The 24,883-nt window shown below is 41.6% G+C and overlaps 1 protein-coding gene across 4 annotated transcripts in view; it reads right to left on the bottom strand.

Annotated features, from left to right (window-relative positions):
* Nucleotides 1-20,174: 20,174 nt before the first annotated feature.
* Nucleotides 20,175-24,883, bottom strand: part of EDEM3 (ER degradation enhancing alpha-mannosidase like protein 3) — a gene marked incomplete at both ends in the record, with an annotated part of 66,827 nt that continues 62,118 nt past the window's right edge. For all 4 annotated transcript variants that reach the window (XM_080699001.1, XM_080698998.1, XM_080698999.1 and 1 more), the window contains one exon: nt 20,175-20,584. In XM_080699001.1, coding sequence (XP_080555127.1) covers nt 20,175-20,584 — 410 coding nt within the window. The remainder of the gene's footprint in view (nt 20,585-24,883) is intronic.

Here is a 24,883-nt window from a genome sequence, read left to right as displayed (position 1 = left end):
AAGAAGATAATAACAGAAATAAATTAGCAAGCAATTGTAGAAAAAATTAACAAAGCCCAACATTTCTACCCTTTAGCTAGAATGATAAAAAAGAGAGAGAGAGCAGAGAAAACAAGAAAGAAACACAACCAACATCAGCAACGAAGATGGAATATTACTGCAGACCTCACTGATAATAAAAGGATAATGAGGAATTACTGTGAAAACTTTTATATTAATAAATTCGACAATTCAAATAAAAGGCACAGATTACTAGAAAAATGTAACTTACCAATACATTTGAAAAAGAAGAAACAGAACATTTGAATAACCATATATCTATTTTAGATTGAATTTTTTATCAAATGTTACAAAAAAGACTTCAAGTCCAAATGGTTCTATCAAACATTTAACAAAGAAAGAACACCAACCTTAAGTTCTTTCCAAAATAGAGGAGATATTTTCCATCTTATTTCGAGGTCAGCATAACCCTAATACCAAAGCTTAATAAAAACATTTTTTAAAAATCAAACTTACATCCCTCATGAATACTGACATGAAACTTCTGACCAAAATATATTAGTGAGTTAAATTCAGCTCTATCATCTATCTATTATCTATCTATCTATCATCTATCTATCTCTATCTATAAAATACATCATAACCAACTAAGATTCCATGTTAGTGTAGTAATATTTGAAAGTCAGTCAATGCGATGTATTGTGGCAATGGTGTAACCATTTATGCACTAGATACAGAAAAGGCATTTGACAAAATTCAGTATCAGCTGGGTGTGGTGGCTCACACCTGTAAACCAGTAATTGGGGTGCTGAGACAGGAACATCACAAGACAGATTCAGTAACTCACCAAGACCCTCAACAACTTAGCAATACCCTGTTTTAAAATAAAATAGGTCTAGGGATGTACCTTAGAAGTAGAATGCCTCTGGGTTCAATCCCCAATACAAAAAGAAAAAAGAAAAAAACATTCAATATCAGTTCATGATATTATCAAATTATTCAAAATATTGCTGATGCAAATTTAAAAGACCTCATTAAATGCACACACACAATGTTCATAAAGTGGACGACTCAGTATTGTTGGAAATGTGCTTTCTTCCCAGATTTACTCTCTACATCTAATACAATGCCAATCAAAATCTCATTGGGCATTTTGAAGTAACTGACCAGTCTATTCTGAAATTTATATGAAAATGCAAAAGATCTAAAAATAGGATAAAAAGGGTACCAGGACTGAAAATGGCAGCTCTTGAATAACAATCTTAAAAATAACAAAATTGGAGTGCTCACGCTACCTGACTTCAGCTCTTAGCTGGAAAACTACAGTAATTGACAGAAAGTGAAATTTGCTTTTGTCACAGAATTTACTAATTTGAGGTGTCTAGAAATATTGGTTAAGGTTCATTGTAGTCAGTCATTTCTTACCTCTTGACATGACATGCTTGTTAAAGCAAACAAAACGGAAACCATAGAGCATACATAGTATTTTCTAAATAAAAATCCATATACCGCTGGTCTGAAGATGGTTTTAAATGGTTCATGGTCAAATGTGTTTGCTCTTTAATAATTTTGCATTTAAAAATTATCCCATGTTTAAAGTTACTAAAACCCTTTTCCTTCCTTCCTTCCCTTCTTCCTTTCTTTCTTTCTCTCCTCCTCCTTCCTGTCCTCCTCCTCCTCCTCCTCCTCCTCCTCCTCCTCCTCCTCCTCCTCCTCCTTCTTTATTTTGGGGGGGCAATGATTATTGAGCTACCCCCAAGCCCTATTTATTTTTCATTCTGAAACAAGATCTTAGTTGTTGAGACTGGCCTTGAACCTGTGATCTTCCTGTCTCCACCTCCCAGTTATGAGCCACCACACTCAGCTCTAAGAGCTTTCTTAGAGCTGGTCATATGAAGTTTCCTTTTTGGGGAAAAAAAGTGACATCTTAAAAAAAAAAACCCTATGGATTTATGGGCTGAGAATGTCAAGATCATTGTAGAATTAAACAGACTTAGCCCTGGACGGTGGCACAACAGAAAGACAGGGGCATCTTCCCATCCACCGACGCCCCTCCCCTCACGGCTGAGATGGTCTTGACTGCACAGTCAAAAGTGGACCAGAAAGTGAGGCCTCTGCCAATAGGGGGTTGGCTCCCGACTCACCAATCAGGTAAGTAGCTGACAGATGGAGAGGTGGGCCAGGGTGTCACCTTAGGGAGAGGAACACACACACACACACACACACACACACACACACACACACACATACGGCATGGACCTCTCACTGTTACCATGTTCCTCAGTTACTACTCTGGATTTATGAATCAAGTATTTCCTAAGCAAACCCCTGAAATTAAGGCTTCAGGGATTTTGTTTCTTTTATAGGAAAGATAAAACTGAGGGGTAAATAACCTAAAAAAAAAAAAAACAAGACTCAGCCCTTGAGAACAAGAAAACCTGATGTGCCAGTCTCAATCACCAAGACTGTGTGGCCGGTTGCTTTTCCCAGGGAGATTGGTATGATACATTTTGATGGTGAGGTTAGAATTCCCAGGCAAGCAGCTTTTTTTCCCCAAGCCAATGTTTTATTTATTTGAAGTCCTTTCCACCTCTGTTCCCAAAAGTTTCTTAGACAATTCTGAGCTCTTTCTGCAATCCTGGAGATTGTGCAGAGACTAGCATTGTGCGGCCTCATCTGTGGCATCAGAAGCCAGCACACCCTGCCGCACGCTTGACTCACAGTGGGGACTCCTCAGGGCTGTCACCTTCTCATCTCTGCAGTGTCATCAAGAGACTATTGGAAAATGACCTGGAAAGCTGCTGGTGTCCCCGTTTGCCCTGATCCACTCCTGGAGACTCTCAGTATGGTAACTACAGTGCAGAATAAAGTCTGGTGTCCCAAGGATGTGACCTCCTTTGTGTGGGCTTTGTCACACTGAGATTCAATTTATCACCTAGTGTCTGGTTACACTAGATATACACAAACAAGCCAGGCCAGGTCTTTATTGCTTCTCCCCAAACCCTTGGCTTCTGAAAACTTCTTATTGTTCTAAGGGATATTTTTCTGCTGCCTTTTGAGAGACTGAGGCATTCAGGTATGTTTCTGCTGATGAGATGCTTCTCCTGTATCTGAGCCAAAGGATGCATCCCCAGGCCCAGATGCCAGCAGCAACGCCACAGAACTGGTTAATACAGTTAGAACTTGCAGGTGAAACTCAGGATAGCAACCTGGGGGGAGGGGGATGAGGAAGGACTTGGAGGCACATTTACATGTACCACTTGAGGACCGCTGAGGACGGCTGTCGTGTTGGGGCCTCACAGTGAGTATGGACAGGAGCCAACTGCTCTGAACATAGCCATCCTTTGAAGAAGGTCCTATTATCGTGTCCTTGCCACAGACAGGACACCAAGGGACAAAGTTCAAGGTACAGGCGGGATTTGGAACTCAGCATTCCAGATCCAGGCTCTGGACTCTTAACTTCTGCATTATACATAATAAAGACTGAGAAAAATCCACTGCTCCCCTCCTGCAGTCCCCTGGATGCCACCACTAGGACGCCCCAAGAGGCCTTCCTCTCTTTCCAGTACCCCACTCTCAGCCCCACCAGAGTGCACTTCTTTTCCTTCCTTCCTTCTTTCCTTCCTTCCTTTTTATTTTTTGAGACTGGGGATTAAGCCCAGGGGCATTCTACCTCTGAGCTACACCCCCAGCTGCATTTATTTTTTACTTGGAAACAGGGTCTGGCTAAGTTGCAGAGGGCATTACTAAATTGCTGAGGCTGACTTCGAACCTGCGATCCTCTTATCTCAGCCTCTCAAGGACTTGAGTGACAGGCGTGCACCACCACAGCCAGCTCAGAGTGTGTGTCTTTGATTATGCTTAAGAACCCCAATTGCAAAGCTTCAGAGTTTTTTTAATTCATAAAATAGAAATAATAAAGGTACATATTTTGTACTTTTTTGAGTTCTAAGACCTGATACTGTAGACAGCCAATAAATCAGCATTGCTATTACAATGTATAACAATGTCACAGAGGTTGAGAAAGTACTGGCTTAAAATGAGATGTCTCTTGTATCAAAAATCTAGGATGTTTCATTATTGCCTAATCAATACAAAGATAAATGGGTAGAGGAGGCAGGGGGTATAGCTCAGTTGTAGAACACGTGTTTAACACACACAAGGAGAGAGAGAGAGAGAGAGAGAGAGAGAGAGAGAGAGAGAGAGAGAGAGAGAGAGAAAGAGAGAGAGAGAGAAAGAGAGAGAGAGATAGAGCGCATGGTGGACACAGCCCGTAATCCTAGTACTTAGGAAGCTGAGACAGGAGGACCGCAGGTTGGAAGCTAGCCTCAACAACATAGCGAGGCTCTCAGCAACCTACTGAGACCCCGTTTCAAAACAAAAAAGTAAAAATGGATGGGTGTGTACATTCTACAGAGGTAAAATGCCCCTGGTTTCAGTCATCAGAATGTGAGAGAGAGAGAGGGGTGAGATTATCATTCTTTCCTGCAGCTCTCTATATTACTCAGATTCTCAAATTTAGAAGTACTAGAGTCAGTGGTTCGGGTTTAAGAGGAACCATTTCTGCCATCCCCACAAAGCTTGGGAACGCCTGGGTTTGAAACACACCCAGCAGAGAGTGGAGTCCTGGTCTCACGGCTCTGAACTCCTCCCACACACGCTAATTCAGCTGAATAACGACACAGAATAAGTAACAACAGGCAGTCTTTCACCAGTGGGGTTATTCATCAGGGGAAAAGAAAAGAGAGAAGAATAAATGCTGCCAGTGAGAATAGCCAGTTTTCAGGGAATTCGAAGGCATTTTCGCCTGAATGTGCAGAAAGTTTAACGAATAATACATTTTCAAAGTCAGTCCTTTTTAATCGATGTTCAGTGGAGTCCTGCTGTTTCACAAAGGCATCTTAGGGCAGCTCTGAACTTGGTGATTATCTCACAAGCTGAACATCAATCAGCTTGCAAAGGAACAGACCCAAGGAGCCTATCAAGTAAAACCCTCACCATGACCCGGGAGTGGTGGTGCACACCCGTACTCTCAGTACTTGGGAGGCTGAGACGGAAGGATTGGAGTTTCAAGGCCAGCCTCCGCAACATCGTGACACCCTCAGCAACTTAGTGAGACCCTGTTTCAAAATAAAAATTAGGGTGGAAGCTGGGCGTGGTGGCGCACGCTTGTAATCCCCGCGCTTGGGAGGCGGAGACAGGAGGATCGCGCAGGTTTGAAGCCAGCCACTCTGGCTTAAGAGACTCTGTTTCTGAAAAATAAAAAAGTATAAAATAGGTCTGGGAGTGTAGCCCAGAGGTAGAAGGGCTTCCAGGAACCCCAGTACCACCAAAATATACATATATATGGTAGAGATGTGGCTTGAGGGTAGTAGGGCCCTCCAACCACATGAACTATGTGGTACTGGTTCAACCCCCAGTACCACACACACACACACACACACACACACACACACACACATACACACACACACTTTATCTAGGAATAATTGCAACACCTCCCTGTTTCCTAAGGGCACAATCGATTCTGGATATGTGTGTCCTGGGTCAGGTCCCTCCCCACTTTGACTTCTATTTTCTGTCCAGTGAGGAGAATCAACGACCCTGACAATCTCAAGAATCTTTTGACTCTAAAGTTCTTAGACTCCTATGTAAATTGCGCTCTCTTCAATATCTACTTCCAAAAGATTAGGATTACCTTCATACAAGTGTCTACACCTCAGTACAGCTTTGCCATTTCTCAGGCATCACAGAGCCTAGCTCTTCTGGGATAAATGGGATTTGGGGGACTGGCAAAAGCACACGTTTATTACAAACCGGGCATTTGATTCAATTTGCCTAGAGCCTGGTGGGTTCCCTTCTAGAGCCGGGTCCTGGAGTAGGTAGGACAAACATAGATAAGCCACATGTTTCCTTTTTCTCCTGGGCTCACAGTCCAGAGATAAGCTGGTAAAATATGCTGCATGTGGGTCTCCTGTGTGTTTTTTTTAATGTCTCCTATGTCTGGCCTTTCTGGCTGGAGATAATGAAATGTTTGAGCCAAAGATTAGAGAAACTGGTAGTTGCCTTGGAGACAAGGAGACCCATCTCCCTTGCCTGCCATTTTGAAGAGTTTCTGATAAATATTGACTCAAAGACAATCTTATAAGCAATCCCTTCTCCCATTCCCAGCCCTTTTGTAAGTGCGGAGGACCCGAAGTTCCCAGATCCCCTCAATAGCTGGCTGGTAGCGAGGTCTACCATATGGATAAGGAGTCACCGGTCCAAAGTGCCCAGGAGCCGGGCGTGGTGGTGCACACTTGTAATCCCAGCATTTGGGAGACTGAGACTGGAGGATCGAGGTTCACAGACAGCCTCAGCTACTTAGTGAGACCCTCTGCAACTTAGTGAGCTCCTGTTCCAAAATAAAGAATAATAAATTGGGCCGGGAGGTATAGCTTGTAGGTAGAATGCCCCTGGGTCTCACCCTCAGTACTACCAAAAAAAAAAAGTGTCCAGGTTAGGTTAGTACCTAGTGAGAGCTGAAAAGGTGGAGGTGTTTTATTACCAGGCACATGCAGGGAGGATATTAGTCATGTATTCTTTGAGGTGTTGCTGGGACTGGAAGGAGCCAGGTTGAGCTGAGCAGAGGCGTATCAATGCATAGGGGGTATGTGGCTCCATTGAGGAGATGGCAAATCCCCACTGCTATGGTCATATATAGATGTCTCCTGAAGAGCTCATAAATTCGTGTTCAGGGTTGACGGGGTTCTTTCATGAGGGTTGTAATCTTATCAGTGGATGGATTCGCTGTGGTTTTATCTGGGTGATAACCTGGGGTGTGGCTAGAGGAGGTGTGACCCTGGGGGTGCAACTTGGGGCTACATAGGCTCGCTCTGATTCCTCCTCTTCTTGCTGCTTTCTCTTTTTAGCCTCCATGATGTGAGAAGGGAGTTTTGGGGTATCCCTTTCTCTGCCTCCTGTTTCCATGCCCTGAGATCCGTGGTCCCTGGTCTCACATGGACCAAACCCCTGAATCTCCAAGGAAACTGTGAGCAAATAAATCTTCCTTCCTCTAAGCTGTATGGTCAGGTCTCTGGATTATAGAAGTGAGAATGGTGACTAAGACACCCCCAGAAACCGCAGAAGGAAGAAGCTGGAGTGAAACTGAGTCAGCCATCTGGCCAGACCAACAGACAGATACAAGGTCTAAATTCAATCCAGGAGAGAAATCTTTAATTTTGAGGGGTGGTAGTACCAGAGAATGAACCCAGGGGTATGTTCCTTCTAAGCTATATACCTCCAACTTTTTTTATGTTTTGGTTTTGAAACAGGGTCTCACTAGGTTGCTGAAACTGTCTTTGAACCTGGGATCCTCCCGTCTCACCCTCCCAAGTACCGGGATTACAGGTGTGCACCACCATGCTGGCTAAGAGAGAACTTTCTATTGCTTCAGACCAAGTAGGGTCTACATTAGAAAATTATAGGAAGGCAAATGGATAAGGGATTGTTTTCCAATATGCAACTCGACTGAACTAATAATATTTTGAAAGCTATATAGTCCCCATGGTGGGGATTGGGGGTTAGGACTTAAGGCAATCTCAGCACTTGGAGGAGGCCTTTCGTGTGTATAATAAAACTCAGACTGGAGATTGCTGCGTGGCCTCCTAAAAGTGGAGGGGGTTGTCCCTCCACACAGACGTATGGAGTAAAGATCTGATAGTGCAAGCCAGGCGTGGTGGCGCATGCTTGTAATCCCAGCATTTGGGAGGTGGAGACTGGAGGATCATGGTTTGCAGACAACTCAGTGAGACCCTGTTTCAAAAATAAAACACTAAAAAATAGGGCTGGGGGTGTAGCTCAGAGGTACAATGCCCCTGGGTTCCATCCCCAGTACTGAAAAAAAAAAAAAAAAAAAAAAAAAGATCTGACTACAGACTGGAGGCCTTTGTTGCACATATATTTCATTTTACTTAAACAGTTTTGGATATGAAATGTCCCCCAAAGGCCCATATGCTAAAGGCTTGGCTGCCAGCCTGTGGCACTAGTGGGAGATGGTGCAACCTTCAGGAGGCGGGGCCTAATGGGAGGAGTTTAGGTCATTGGGGGCGTGTTCTAGAAGGGGATATTAGGAACCTGACCTCTGCCTCTGCCTCCCTCTTTGCTTCTTAGCTGCCAAGAGGAGAGCAGCTTTGTTCTGCCACCAACATGATGTTCTGCCTCCCTATGAGTCCCAAGACAATGCAGCTAATCAACCACGGATGGAAACTTCTGCCACAATACACCTTTGCTCCTCTGAGTTGTTTATCTCAGGTGTTTGTTATAGTGACAGCTTAGTCACACAGCTGCTTTAGAATGAGAAGGTATCACCTGGGTGTCTGGCTTTTCTCAATATTAGGCGATGGAGCTGTACATTCTTACAAAGAAACAGTCTGTTGGTGCCACCACTGTTTTCTGTAGATATTTGGTCTGTGTATGGGGGAGGCATCATAGATAGCTGTTAAAACCAGAAACCACTCAGTGGGGATTTCAGGCTATTTACCACTCCCACCTTGAGATGATTTTTAAAATAACATTGTCTTTGTTTTCCTCCCGCCTCACTAGTTGCTCTTTGAAACTTCTCTTATTCAAGCCCTTTCTCCTCTAATGACCTTAAATACCGGGAGTCCCAGGGCTCTTCTCTTTTCAATATTCACACACTTTTCCTGGTAAACCTCATCTCCTCCCAAGGGTTTGAATTACAGCTATACGCTTCTGTCTATGGTAGGGGCGCAGGACACATGGGGTGGGTTGTAGGGTGCAGAGCACCAAATGGGAGATGCCTGGTGTGATCTTTTCTTTTTTTTTTTTAATCCTTTAATGGAACCAGATTATTTGTTTCTTTGTTTGTTTGTTTGTTTTGGGATTTTTGTGGTACTGGAGATTGAACCCAGGGGCATTCTACCTCTGAGCTACACCCCCAGTTCTATTTTTTATTCTTTATTTTGAAACAGGGTCTCACTGAGCTGCAAAGGGCCTCACTAAGTAGCTGAGGCTGGTTGCAAACCTGGATCCTCCTGTCTCAGCCTCCCGAATGCTGGGATTACAAGAGTGCGCCACCACACCCAGCTCTTGTTTCTATTTTTAAAATCTTAATGCGTATTTTAGAAACTTAGGAAAATACAGAAATGCAATGATCCACCCTTGCCCACAGTTCTGCTTTCTGTGGCTTCAGTGACCTGGGCTTAGCCAGTCTGAAAATATTAAATGAAAAATTCCAGAAATAAATAATACACATTTTAAATTGCCTGCCTTCCTGATGAGTGTGATGCAATCACAAGGTATCTCACTTCTTGCTGCCTGAATAGTGTTTCATCCCTTTGTCCAGGGTATCCACTCTGTATATGCTACCTGCCTGCGAGCCACTGAATAGTTGTCTCCACCATCACATCAGCTGTTGTGGCATAACAATGCTTGTGTTCAAGTAAACCTTACATAGGAGCACGATATTGCATCATGCCTACCTCATCTTTCACCTCACTTCATCCCATCACAAGAAGAGTACAGTACAAGAAGACATTTTGAGAGAGTGCATGCTCGCATAACTTGTAATACAGTACATTGTAGTAATTACCTATTTTATTGTTATATCTGGCTGTGACCTATTTACTTTTGCTGGGCCTAATTTTATGTCTAAGATTAGTGTTTGAGCCAGAATTTATGCAGCTATAATCCAAAAGATTGATCATGTAACTTAGAGGAGATTTATTTTCTTACAGTTTGGGGTTCAGTCCATGTGAGGTCAAGGACCATGCATCTCAGGGCATAGTGGTAGGAAGGGGAGAGAGGGAGAGCCTCACATGGGTTGTGCTTGCATCATGGAGGCTGGAAGTGAGAGGCAGAGAGAGAGAGAAAAAAGAGGGAGGGCATGGGGGCACACACTTGTAACCCCAGCATTCGGGAGCCTGAGACAGGAGGATCATAGCTTATGGCCAGACTCAACTACTTAGTGAGGCCCTTTGCAACTCAGTGAGACCCTATTTCCAAATAAAGAATAAAAATAGATCTGTGGGTGTAGCTCAGAGGTAGAATGCCCCTGGGTTTCATCCCCAGTACAGGAGAGAGAGAGAGAGAGAGAGAGAGAGAGAGAGAGAGAGAGAGAGAGAGAGATTGTGCAGGGAGAAGAGGGGGAACTATATAATCCCCAAACCTGCATCCCCAGGGACCCAACTCTAGGCACACCCTACTGGCCTGGGTCATCACCCAGATAATGGATTTATCCACTGCTGAGTTTATAACCTTCAGAACTCAATTATATTAACTCCAAACATTAATAAATGAGCTCTTCAGGAGACATTAATATCTAACTACAGCAATTTGAATGTTTATTTTGGAAACTTATGAAAACATAAGGACTTCCGGGAAGATAGCGACCAAGGGAAGCGGCACATACCAGGCACTCAACTCCAGAGATGAAAAGGAAAACCAAGGACCTGAAGTGAGCAGCTGCAGGCCATTGGGGCTGTAAGCCATCAGTTCTACCTGCGCAAACACTGGCTACAACTTGAAGCAGTGGCGGCTGAGCTCACCATGCCCTCCAGGGATCCAGAGTGGAGCTCAACACCAGAAAAGAAACCCACCTGCCTCACGCTGAGGGTGTCACGGCGGCATCATCTTGCCTCACTGCACCTGACTCCAGGGACGATCAGGAAAACATCCAAGGATCTGAAGTAAGCAGCTGCAGATCATCAAAACTGCAAGTCATCAGTTCCTCCTGTGTAAACACTAGCTACAACTTGCAGCAGTGACAGCCAAGCCCAACATGCCCTCCAGAGATCCACACACCAAAACTGTAAGGGAAGCTGTGGTCTTTGTAGGAGAATCCCCAACATGGCACCCCCAGGGACTCACGCAGCTGTGATAAACTCCTTGGGTCTGAGACTTTGCAGTTTAACCCTGTGAAGGAAGGAGTCTACAACTTGCAGCAGTGGTGGCTGAACTTACCATACACTCTGGAGCTCCAGAGCTATGCTCAATAACACCATAAGTGAAGTCACGGTTCCTAAAGGAGAACGCCCAGTGCAGTGCCCCCAGGGACTCATGCAACCTCGATTAAATCCCTGGGTCTGAGACTTTTCAGTTTAACCCAGAGAAGGTGTGAGTGGAGTCTGCTGTTGGACATAGCAGAGGCTTAGACAGACTCAAGCTCTGATCAGTGGAAAGTATGGGGGGAAAACGTATGCTTAACACTAGACCCAACTAGTAGGACCTCTGAGACCACCCAATTGTGGTGAACAGGGAGAAGTTAAACCAGCCCAGCCCTAGCTGTGGAGAACAGAGCTTCTTACATTGAGTTTGGTCTGAGAGGCGTATACCACGTATGGAGGCAGGGAGAGACCAAGACTCCAAATCTTTGGAAAGCGTGGAGAGTGAACTGTGCTTAACACTAGATCTAGCCTCACTGATACCTACCATCTATATAGACTGAGAAAGACTCAGAGAACCAGGCTTACAGCAGGAAAGGTGCCAGTGGCATTCGGTATCTGCACAGAGAGAGACTGCAGAGGCCCTATCTGCTGAATACTCATTTATTTGTAGAGTTGCATTACTTTGTTGTTGGGTTGTTTGGGGTTTGGGGTTTGTGTGTGTGTGTGTGTGTGTGACTGCTTTTTTACCCTCTTCCCAAACCCTCTCCCAAGCTTCTTCCCTTGTACGTACCTACTCTCTTCAATCCGTCTTCTCTTTTCTTTTTTCTCTCTTCTTCTCTCTTCCTTGTCTTGTATTAAATCCACTTCGTATCACTATACCACAAACTCTAATTGGTCACTAGAATACTACTACATTTTCACTATCTCTAATCTCCAGTATATACTATGTTACCAAACGCATACTCTCAATCTATTTGATCCTATCTGAAGCTTTATCCTATTCTTTCATTTACAACTTCACTTCCCTCCTCACTCAAATTTCACTGTTGACTACAATACAACTTGCCCTTGGATATACCAACTGACACCTAGAGACTGAGAGAACTCTATCAAAAGCAACAGATACAAACTTCTGAAATCACGAGAAGGAGGAATAATAAGTAAGCAATGAGCTCCCACAACCCCACAATAACGGAACCTGACAACACAGAATTGAAGAGCGCTCCAGAAGCTCAAATCAGGAATGTAACTGTAGAAATAACACAGGCTCTTCAACAAATGGTGTTGGAAAAACTGGTTAACCATATGCAGAAAAACAGAAATAAACTCCACTTTCTCACCCTGCACAGGTATCAATTCAAGATGGATCAAAGACTTGGAAATTAGACCAGAGACCTTGAGGCTCCTTGCAGAGGGCATAGGTCCAACACCACAACACAAAGGCACAGGTAAAAACTTTCTCAACAAGACCCCAAAGGCACAAAAAACTGGAAGGCGAATAAACACATGGGATTGCATGAAACTGAAGAGCTTCTGTACAGCAGAGGAAACTATCAAGAACCTCAACCAAGAGCCAATATAATGGGAGAAGATTTTTGTCAACTATTCCTCTGATAGAGGACTAATATCTTGAATATACAGGGAACTCAAGACACTCAGCACTAAGAAAACAAATAACCCAATCAAAAAATGGGCAAGTGAATTAAATAGACACTTCACAAAGGAAGAAATCCAAATGGCCTATAAATGCATGAAAAAAAATGCTCAACATCATTAGCAATCAGAGCGATGCAAATCAAAACTACCCTGAGATTTCACCTAGAATGGCAATCATTCAAAACAGAAACAACAACAAATGCTGGCAAGGATGTGAAGAAGTGGGAACTCTAAAACATTGTTGGTGGGATTGCAAATTAGTGCAACCACTTTGGAAAACAGTATGAAGGATCCTAAGAATGGGAATGAACCTACCATATGATTCAGCAATACCACTTCTGGTTATCTACCCAAAAGAAAGGAAACCAAACTACCAAAGTAATGCATGCATTTCTATGTTCATAGCTGCACAATTCACCATAGCCAAACTGTGGAACCAGCCAAGATGCCCATCAACAGATGAATGGATTACAAAACTATGGGATGTGTACACGATGGAATTTTACTCAGCCATAAAGAAAAACACAATTACATCATTTACAGGGAAATGGTAACTGGAGGACATTAGCTAGGTGAGATTAGTCAGTCACAAAAAATAAGCAATTGGATGCTTCCCCTAATATGTGAAAACCAGGGAGAAATGGGTCATAGGAGGAACTCTAGACGAAGGAGATTTTATAGATGGGCAAATAAGGCAACTTGAGGGGATAGGAGGGAAGGGGAAATTCTCTAATGAACATGATGTGTTTTAACAAACACAGCAAAGTCAATCACTAAGCAAAGCATGAGGAGGAGAGAGGGAGAAAGGGAGCGGGAGGGAATGGGGTGGGAACAGGGTAAGGAATAATTGGGTGGTGTGTGCATTTATGTCTCCACTATCTTATATCCCATTAAGATGTATGACTACAACGCACCAATAAAAAAGAAAACATAGAAACACAGTAATCCCCCTTTACCTACCTCTATCATCAGTCATTTACATATAGGTATTTACATATAGTATACGTAGTATGCAGTACTATCTGATCTTTCAGGAACCCACCAAAGTATTGGCAAGTATCCCCCACAGCTAAGGGGGGGCTACTGTATATAAACAAGGAAATAGCAGTGGCTTCTCATCCAGAGATAGTCACTCTCAACAGTGTGCTTATTTAAACCAGAGCCTCACTCCATGCTGATGTCCTCGCCCAGCACCTTACCGTTATTTTTCTTCATAAGCAGATTGTCCTACTTACTTACTACTTCATGTCCTATCTTCTTTAGTATGTTTTGGTCACTTCTACGCACCCAGGTCTTATAAGTGCTGGCCACACAGCAAGCGCTCAGTCTTTGTTTAGTAAATGAGTCAATCTATACATGTGAGCTGGTGTGGTGGTGCACACCTATAATCCCAGTACGTGGACACAGAAGGATCACGGATTCGAGGCCAGCCTCAGCAACATAGCAAGACTCTCACAAGCTAGTGAGACCCTATTTCCAAACAAAAAAATAAAAAGGGCTCAGAGATGTGGTTTAGGAATATACATAAATATATATTAATATTAACATAATATTAATATATTAATATTATATAGTATATATTTAGTACTACATACAGTACATATATAGTCAGAGCTGAGGTCATATTTTATATACAATTCTAAGTTTTTGTCCTTTAGCCTTATATTTCAGCATACCACTGACTTGTTTAAAACTCTTCCGTGATTTTCCATTACATTTGGAACAGAGTCCAAAATCCTTATTACAGCCCATAAGCCATCGATCTTTGGAAAGACTCACACGGCTGATACTTGGAGTTAAGACACCCCCAAACCCTGACTTCTGCCACAGGATTCCCTCTCCACTGCTAGGTCCACGTAGCATGCACCGCCAGAGTAACAGAATCGCCCCTTCCACACCCTCATCATGCTTGATTCTTGTTCAAGGTCTGGCTTCTGGATTTGACTGTGAATCCAGAAGAACAAATGGGAACTGTCTTGGGCAGCATGCCAGCACTCGCAGATCTGGTTCAGTGCCTGGAGAAGACGAAGGGCAGCACATTGCTGCTGAGGGAATCAGCATTCACTCAGTACATTCTTAGGGGTGGTGGCAAGCACCTGGAATCCCAGTACTTGTGAGGCTGAGACAGAGGATTAGTGAGACCATTACAAAATAAAAAATCAAAGGGGCTGAGGGCGCAGCTCAGAGGCAGCATGTTTCTGGGTTCAATCCCTAACCAAGAAAAGAAAAAAACATTAAAAGCTCTTTATATAAACATCGTTTTAATGAATGTACATGATTTTTTGCTATGCCATACTGTTAAATATTATCCTACCGACACTTAGCATTTGGATGGAAATCAATGTCTTCTCTCTTTAGGTTCTTGGTAGCAGATGACTTGGGTTAAAATAAACAGGCTTTGATGTGTACTGCTGAATTGATGTTTACAAGAATTATACCAACTTGTTCTTCTACCAGCAGTAGAAATAAAAAATAAGGGAAAGAGCTGACTACACCGACTTTTGGTGAAGTTTTTGTCCTTTTTTTTTTTTTTTTTTTTGGTACCAGCCAAGGGGCATTTTATTACAGAGATACACCCCCAGTCCTTTTTTTTTTTCCCCCTTCTTTTTTGAAACAGGGTCTCTCTAAATTGCTGAATGTCTTGTTAAGTTGCTGAGGCTGGCCTCAAACCTGCAATCATCTTCTGCCTCTCAAGTACTGGGATTATAGGGGTGCTGCAGAACATCCCTCTTTTCCTTTTCTTTTTCTTTTTTTTTTTTTTTTTTAAGGTAAGGACTGTAAGTCAGCATATCTTCCAGGCCTAGGGAGAACTGGGTTACTGCATCCTGAAGTTTCCTTGTGGATGTGATTCCCAGCATTTGTGTCCACAAAGCCCCGTGATGGAGGCAATTAGATGTCCTCTCCGAGGTTAGAGTAAGCACATGGAGAGGGAGTTAAGGGCGTCATCTGTGTAAAGGCGTCTAGCAGCCTGGTTCTTCCATTTTTCTGCCTATCTGGTTCAAGACTGAACTGAGGGTAGAAATGTGCTGTGAAGTTCCCCAGGACTCCTAAGCAGTAATTCTCCCACTCTCCTCTGGGACCAGAAAAAGGCTTTTTTTTTTTTTTAATGGATTAAGAGTATCTTGCAGGAGTCCAAAAGTGGCTATTTGAGTAGATAGTAACTAGCCCAAGAACAAGATCAACTGGATAGGTCTGAGAAGTATAAGCTTTATAAGCAGGCAGATACTAGAATTGGCTCTTGTTCATTAACCCTGTAAGTACTCAGCCCCTCTTAGTAGAAAGACCTCTAAAGTTTGCTTTACTCAGAGAAGAAAAGCAACCTCTTAGGAGGTACTCTGGGGTCCTTTAGCTCTGTCACTGTGGTACATTCATCGCTCTGGAGGAACAAGACATGCTGAGCCAGAACCACAGCCCAGAGACCGGAGAAAGATGCTATCCCTTTTAAACTCCAATCTCACTTGGGGGAAAGGCCAACTGGGAAGGGACTGGCTGAACAAAAGGTGAGCAGACCCTGAAATAGGGAGGGAGGAGGGCTGGGATGGCAAGGCAGAGGGCAGTGCACTGGCAAGGCCCAGGCCTGGCCTCTGAAGCCCGGGCCCAGCTCCTCTTCATTGTCGTCACTAAATGCGGCGCTTTGAGGAAGATGCGTAGAACACGTGTCAGGTCACTGTCTTTAAAGACAATTCCCAACGACCGATGATTATTATGAGGCCCCGGAGGTCTTTGTGGTCAGACCCTTGGAACACCAGAGATGAAAGCAGGGTACCACAGTGCAGTGGCCACCGGAAGGAAATGGGGCCACTGCAGGTAACGGGGGAAGGGTGTTACTTTTAATGATAGTATTAGGAGGACAAGTGATTTTATTAAATATAAGTAAACTCCAAACATAACTTGTTACTGGTGTTGACACTGAGTTATCAGAAACTCCCCACACCTAAACTGAGAACCCTTGGCACTATCTGAATTGTGGAACTATTCAAGGTGTGCTTGGATATCTATACTCAAAGATGTCTTCCAAATTAACTACCCTGGGGCAAAATAAAAAGGAAAACAGAGGGGCAAAAGATTTTTTTTAGAAAAACATCAAAGTAGAAAGATATGCACAATGATTCTAAGAATTAAAATTAAAACTAGACCAGAATATTTACATATTTTATTAAATCTTTACAATCAGTAATTATAATCAAATACACAATTATATACAAGGATTATATACATTTTGCCCAGACTTTTACATCACAGTACATAGTTTTCCTTAGAAATATTGTATACATTTATCACCAAACAATAAAACCCAACAACAGTAGTGTTACAGCACCTGTTAGTACAGACATCTTTTTCATAAATTACATCATAAGAAAATATACGGCTGTAAATTGGGCTTTTAAAAATGTCTTTTATAAAATCTGAACATACAATGTTTCATTCACAGAATGTTTTTTTTCTATGTTCTGACTGAAGCCTTGTGCATAAAATGACTGGTTGAATATTTACTAAATTCTACCCACCCCCCTCTAAAATTATAAGCACTATTTGAATTACTTATGCTGAGCTTTCTTTATGATGAATTTGGCATGGGGTTTGATGAAAGAACAAATGCTGGCTTTGCTATAAAAAGGATTCTTTGATAGTAATTTAAATCTAAAAATTCTCGAGAGACTGATTATATTAGAGAAATTAAAATCAGAAAGTGCACATTTTTATTTTAAAATCTAATACTGTGAAGAATAAAGGAAAGTAAAGTGTCACAAAATAATTTGTTCTGAAACAATTATTCTCCTTTTGGAAGCCTATTACAGGTTTCAAAAAAAAAAAAAAAAACAACCTACTCAACAAAATACCCCATCCCAAACATATTTACTAAATTACAATACTTTCACACTTAAAACTTTATGAAAAAATATTGCAAACTAGGGCATATAATTTCAATGGACTTCTGTATGCAAAAAAAAAACTAGATATTTTACTTTTAGTAGGTAAACAAGTTAAGTTTTAAAACTTGAAAATACCTGAATTAAATACTTGCTCTAATATCTAACTTTTAGCATCCCAGTAAAATCCTTCCTTGATTCCAAGTTTGTAAACATTGTATAAATCTTTCTAAGTCAAACAGTTTTATGGCTGTGGTGACCATTGCAGCTCTACTTCTAAGCAGTCAACATTTAACTGAGGTAGACCAGATGTTTCTAAATTCAAGGTCTCACAGAATACCCTGAATCTTTAGCAAGTAAATAAAATATCTACGAAAGGTATTTCACAAAAAAGTTAAAAAAAATTAATGCTGTTTGAATATTTTAATGAATTAAAAAACTACTTCGTGGCAGTATGTCAAATAAGTAAATGAATATAGAATAGATTAGAATGTTGGTGTTTTGAAGCTGAACATATATCTCCTTTCTTAAAGAGGGAGTATAATTGAGTATAATTGAGTATAATTCCTTCTGGGTATTATATAGAACTGGTTATATTTTCTTTAAAAAAAAAAAAAGGATTTAGTTTTCTACACAAGTGACAACTTGCTTCTCAATCTCAAGTGAAAGGCAACAGCACCCCCTGGTGGCGAAAAGAAGGGAGCATGGAGGCAGGCTGGCTTTTCCTAGTATGCAACAGGATCCTGCATGCCATTAACTTCTCCTTGGAACAAAATCTGTTGCTTTGATAACTTAGAAGACTTAGATTTAAACAAAAATGGCTTTGAGCTACAAATACAGAATCAAATCAATGTGTATAAGGCTTCTGTAATCAACGTCTGAGAGGAACATCTGCTCCCTTCCCAAGCCCCAGTCCTATAAATCAAGGCAAGTCATTAAGCTTCAGCTATTTTGGCAGCTTTGCAATTAAAGATGAACAATGCACTACATCTATCCTTCTGTATACGGTATGTATTATAGGTCTATCTTACACCAAATTTCACATGCAGAGAGACTAAAATTACCCATGTTGGTGGTGTCAGTTTTAATTAAGAGCCAATGAAGGTCTTCTTACACTACTCTTTTCCCCTCCCCAGAGTGACTTCTCTATTAGATTTATTACTCACTGCCCAAGTAGGTTAGATGGAACTTTTGAAAGCAGGTATTCATCCCCTTATAAAAGCACATGTTAACCTGGGATCTAAGACATACTGTACATGAATATACATAGCTACAATCCAGCACTGCTGTTCTAACAGTTCCAGACCTCGTGTAAGTTACTCAGTACCTCAAAACCGTGTTCTGGGAAAAGGTTATTGTGTAATGTCATGGTAAAGAGAAAGGAATTAAGTCTCTCAAGTATTCCTTTAGAACTGATTACAATAGGTTTAAAAATAAGTAAATGAGTAAAGCCATGATTCCAAAACAGGGCTGTCTACCAATATCAACAACAAAATTTTAAAATTTAAAGGTGGCCAGCAGCAGACTGCCACCAAAAAAAAATTTAAAAATATCATTAAGCTATATGGCTATATGCAGTTGTTACTGTATAATTTTTTTTTTTAACCACAGGTCACAATAGACTAAGTTTCAAGTCCACATCAAGGAATATTTGTTAAAACAAAACAAAAACAAACCTAAAAATCATAATTCAACAGAAAATGTGCAGACTTCTCAGGTATAACTTTAGTTTCAAAGAAAAAAAAAAGTTACCCCAGGAATTTTAGATCACCACCCGGTTTATCATGTCTCTATAAGATAGAAAAATGGAACAAAATATATTCGGCTGTTGGCAATATGGGCCTGCTGGCTCCAACTGCACACTAAACATGGGAGGGAGTAAGGCTGATGGCCAGAGGTATCCACCTCCAAGAAAAATGGGCTGGAAAAGATTCATACTCCACCCATAAGGACGAAGCTAAATTCCATTCAGAATAGCCACAGCTTTCCTTATGCAAGGCCCAATGGAAAGTTCATATTGCAACATTATAGTTTTTCCCTTCTTCCAATCATCAAGAGTATTAGGTAGCCAATTTCCACACTATGCCCTTTTTACCTGGTCCCACTGATTCGTCTTTATGTAGAAAACTCACTGAGGAAATGCACTGGCTTTACCTTTGGTTTAAATTAAAAACATATTGTTGTGAGGGGGGAATCAAGACGTCCAAATCATCTGTCACTGAGTGAAGCAGACGCAAATGACGGGCACACTCACTGCCAGGAACGCATCGCTTCTCGGCCTCTCGGGTCACACAGAGTGCTTCTGTGAAGGCAGCACAACCAGAGCCAGGGTGCCTGGACCTGTCATCCCCAGAGCCTCTAGCCCAAACCAGGAAACCCGAGTTTCCTTTAATTAGAAAGCCATACAAACTCCTATTCCCCATTCCACTATCAACTGAATGTTTCTTGTCTACCAGAGACTAGAAACATGGTTTCCAGCAATGCCCAGTCATGTCTCCCTGGCAATTAGGTGGCAGGGTGCGCAATGCTGTCTCCTGGGGCGGGGGAGGGTTGAGTTTCCACTTTGGTTGGGACAGTGTCAACAAGGTCAATTCTAACACAGCATGCTCCAGATTCCTATGACAACTACCAGTCGCAGTCAGAACATGGTTGCTCATTACCATACGGAAAGCCTCCCACCGGAGAGCCTGCTGGGTAATAGGGTGTCTATAACCACAGTTTACCTTGTCTTTAAATACCTACCACCAGCTTCTTTCGTGAGTCATAGTTCATCCTTCTCCATCATTTCAAATGCTTCTATATCTTCATTCCAGTCTGCTAATATGGAGTCTATTGGCTGGACCTTTTTACCCCAGCTAACGTTAGGAGTGGAGTCTTCTTCGGTTTCCGATTGTTCTTGAAGCCGGTTATCTAAATCTGTACATTCACCATTAACACTTGTAGTCTCGTGGTTTTCTGCAGGGTCAGAAGTCTGTTCGGAAGGGGAGACACTTGCAGCGTCATCAGTGTCTGCTGGAGACAGGGGCTCTGTGTCAGAGTTTAGAGCACTTTCCTCAGGAGACTCGTGATCAACCAAATCGACGGCCTGAGGAACTGACATCACTTGCTCAGCACCCTGACTCTGAGAATCATTTTCAGAGGATGGCTGTTCTTCATTTTCCATTTCAGGATCTGTGTTAAAAAAAAAAAAAAAAAAAAAAACTTCTTGCTACTTTTTCTCTAAAAAAATTTACCATTACACTTACAAAGCCCTACTGAGTTTTGCAACAAAATTAAGAAATAAAACGTTAAGAGATAATAACATTAATGCAGAAGAGTGAACATTAGCACTGAAGAGAAGGTGGCTGCCTTACAGTAATGAAATCATGCTTTCCTGTATGCTTCCTTTGAAAAATGTGCCACTATTAGGAAGTAAATGTTCTTCCAAAGGGAAAGAAATGACAAATAATTGATAAGATTGATTTCAGTGAATATCAGTAAATGACAAGAAATAAACTGAACAATAATAATATTAAGATGAAAATAAATTTTCAACATATGACTAAATTTCTTTATTTTTTTTTTTTTTTTGGTGGGGTTCCTGGAAACCCTCCTACCTCGGGCTACACTCCCAGACCTATTTTCATATATGTTTTTTATTTGGAAACAGGGTCTCTTAGGCCAGCGAGGCTGGCTTCGAATCTGCACGATCCTCCTGTATCTTCGAATCTGCACGCCTCTCATGCGCGGGGATTACAAGCATGTGCCACCACGCCTGGCAAGACTAAAATTTATTACATTTCTAAATTCAGTAAAGCTTGCATATGAGAACATATTATTAGGACAAATTTTTAAAGCATATATCATTGCTATATTTTAAAACAGTATTTCTTTTCTTTTTTTTTTTTTTTTTTTTTGCAGTACTAGGGATAGAACCCAGGGGCATTCTACCTCTGAGCTACACCCCAGCCCTACTTTTTATTCTTTATTTTCAAACAGGGTCTCATTGAGTTGCAACGGGTCTCACTAAGTAGCTGAGGCTGTCCGAGAACCTGGATCCTCCTGTCTCAGCCTCCCAAATGCGCCACCACGCATTATTTTTGAAGCAGGGTCCCAATGAGTTGCAAAGGCCCTCGCTAAGTAAATGAGAATGTTCAAGAACTGCGATCCTCCGGGCCTCCGCCTCCCAGCCTCCCAAATCACAGTTCACGGACAGCCTCAGCTACTTAGTGAGGTCTGTTGCAACTCCAAGAGACCCTGTTTCAAAATAAAGAATAAAAAGTAGGGCTGGGGGTATAGCTCAGAGGTAGAATGCCCCTGGGTTCCATCCTCAGTACTGCAAAAAAAAAGAAAAAGGTACCATGTTGGGAAAACAATACACATATTATCTAAAAGATAAAAGACAGCAACCTGTCTTTTATATGTGTATATATTTTCTAGACAATTTAGAGAAGAAAATGTGCAAAGAGAGGTCCTATAAGAACAAGGTAGAAAAGACACACAACCTTATTAAAGAAGACAAAGCACATGAACAGACAATTCAACCTTCTTTATATTTATTTGTTGTTGATAAAAAATAATACTTGCAACAGCAATACTGCCATTTGATTTTGGTTCTCTGTGGCTCCTTTAAACTATTAACCAATGCTGGACCCATGTTTAGATAACATTATATAAAATATTCTCTTAAATCTACACATTATTCTGTCTTGTCTTGAGCACTACCCTGACCTATACCTAATCTTTACTTTACCAATCTGTTTATGGTCTTCTTGCTGCCAACCCTGAGTCCGTTTTATATAGAACACCTTGTATCACTAGTTAGACCCCCCCTCAGCTCTCAACTGAGACTCAGGGCTGCTCTACTTACACATCTCGGGAATCTTTAGTGTAGACAAACATCTCTGATAAAGGAAGAGCAAATTCAATGAAAAATACACCTATAAAGGGAAACGTACTGACTAAAACAAGGGAGAAAACGTGCACTTTCATTTCTTGCTGCGAGGGACATGAATTGCTACAGCAATCTGCAACATTTATTACCCATAATATGCTTTTTGCCGGCACTCCATTTTAGTAAATCTCAAATGCTAGACAAGTCAAAGTATGAATACTGTGTAAAAAACTACGTACAAAATGTTTTCTACACCACTGCATACAGTGACAAAACAAACTAAAACACCTGGATATAATCTGGACACTTAACAGTGAAGTGATTAGATAAATTATGGTACAGTCATCTATAAAATGTAATGAGCCTGGCATGTGGTGCACACTTGTAATCACAGTATTTGGGAGGCTGAAATGGGAGGATCTCAGTTTGTGGACAGGGTCAGCTACTTAGTGAGGCCCTCTGCAACTAAGTGAGACCTTGTTTCAAAATAAATAATAAAAAATAAATAAATGGGGCTGGGGTGTAGCTTGGAGGTAGAATGCCCCTGAGTTCCACTCTTAGTACCACACAAAAAAAGTAATGTAGCTTTTAAAAGAATAAATTCTGCTATTCTACTAGCATGTAGAAATGTCCTTAATATAGATTTAACTGTAAAAAGTTACTGAATGGTATTTATAAATAACCCAATATTGTGAAAAGAAAAAATCCATAATTTTGAAATGTATAAAACACAGAGAAAAGTACAAATGATTACATATCAAGCTATTAACATTGGTTGGTTATCTCAGGCAGAGAGATTACTTAGAAACTTTTTAAACACTTCTAACTGTACTTGTTACAACTGAAAAAGAATTTGAAATTTAAAAGAAATAAATCTTTCCAAAGACAGCAATAATCACTCTATGAGGAATGAAAGTAAAGTCACCAAAGGCCAACCGGAGGAGAGGGGAGAGTTGGGAGGGGGGCGAAGGAACAAAGAGAGAGGGGGAGAGAGAAAGACTGAAGAGAGAAGTAGAGAGTTTTTAAGATATCCACAGAAGAAAATGCTTTGGTTTTCACAAGCTTGTGAGATGGCGGCAGCAATGGGGTGGCAGAGACAGAAGGGCAGAAGGATGCGGGACCTGCTCTGGGCACTGTAACTCTTTATACTGGGGCTTGTTTTTACCAGTATGTGAGACCACAGTCTTGATTGAAAGCAGAGCTACAACAACACCAAATTCAGAAAGGGTGTATCAGAAGTAAAGGAAGCAAAGAAAGAATGGAGAAAAATCTCAAGATACAAAGAAAAGAAAATCAGTAGATTTTATTAATAAAAGAGGAATGGAAACTTGGTAAAGACTTGAGATGGAATGTTCTACAATCATTCACCTGTACACTGTGTTTACTGAAAGCAAGGAATAAATTCGATAAGAACTATCTAATGTAAAGAACTTTATAATATAAATATCAGAGAACGGTATTCAAAGACTCCTCTAAATTTTACCTAGGATAATAAAACTTCATGCAGAGGGGCATTAAGACAGCTGACTGTTCTCAGAGGAAAAGAGCCATGGGGGTGGGGTGGCGTGTGCACTGAAAGAGGGAGAAGTGCAAAGGCACAAGCACAGGCCAGAGAGGGCAGCCAGGGCCACTGCTGCTGACACACACGAGTGCCCCATGTTCTCCAGGGAAGAGCCCGTGTGCACAGGCACCAGTTGTTTCTCCTTGGAATCAAATCCTTTCTGTCAGCAGCCTAAGTTCTACGGCTCAGCTCTAGGATAGATTCACCCCAACCATTCCTTCTACAGTAGAAAATCAGGAAGAGTGACCACACCCAGCACAAGGGAGAAGTTCAACGGTGGGGAGCACCACCACCATCATCTTTACTATTTTTAACTTTCCCCATTTTCTGCCTGCCTTTTTGCAAGATGAACACAGATTTAGAAGTAGCGCTGAAAACATCTATCTCTACCCATTAGGAGACTACAGGCCTGCACCTCAAGATGTAAGCACGACAATTACTGGAACTTCTAAATGTGGACTGCTTTCCCTCTTAAGAACTATGAAGAGGAAATTGACTAACTGGAAACTGCTTCAATCTGAATCTAACTGTAACAACATACTGTCTTTGGTTTGTGGGTACAGGGTAGAAATTATTAAGCATCTTTATAAAATGAAATTTTGGAAAGATGAGACACACAAGAGACACAGTATTGAAAGTTTGCTCAACAGACTGTGACAACTTAACTTTCAGAAGTGTAACTGAGCTGACCCAAGGAAGCATCACCTCCACTTGGTAACGCTAACTTGTGAGCTTCCGAAGAATGTGTCCGAGGGCATCTGCACACTGCTGCCTGCACTCACTAGTGGCTGGTCTTACCGCAGAATAGGAAGGCAGTGAGGATGGGGCTTCTGGTTTCTGTATTGTATATACAAAGGACTGCTCAACGGCATGCTGTGACTTTATAAAGAAAAAATATATCTGTGGCATGAGATCTAGAAAGAATAATTTGGAAAACATTTTAGTGTTTGGATTTTAAGATCCTTGTGACTTGGTGTTCTTAGGTAGTCCTAAATAGTACCCAGGATGGCACAAAATGGCCAGATAAGACAGTGGG

The sequence above is a fragment of the Muscardinus avellanarius genome (assembly GCF_963383645.1).
Source record: "Muscardinus avellanarius genome assembly, chromosome: 7".
Taxonomy (NCBI): domain Eukaryota; kingdom Metazoa; phylum Chordata; class Mammalia; order Rodentia; family Gliridae; genus Muscardinus; species Muscardinus avellanarius.
Note: the sequence above shows the minus strand (reverse complement) of the source record. Positions and strands in the feature narration are given on the sequence as shown.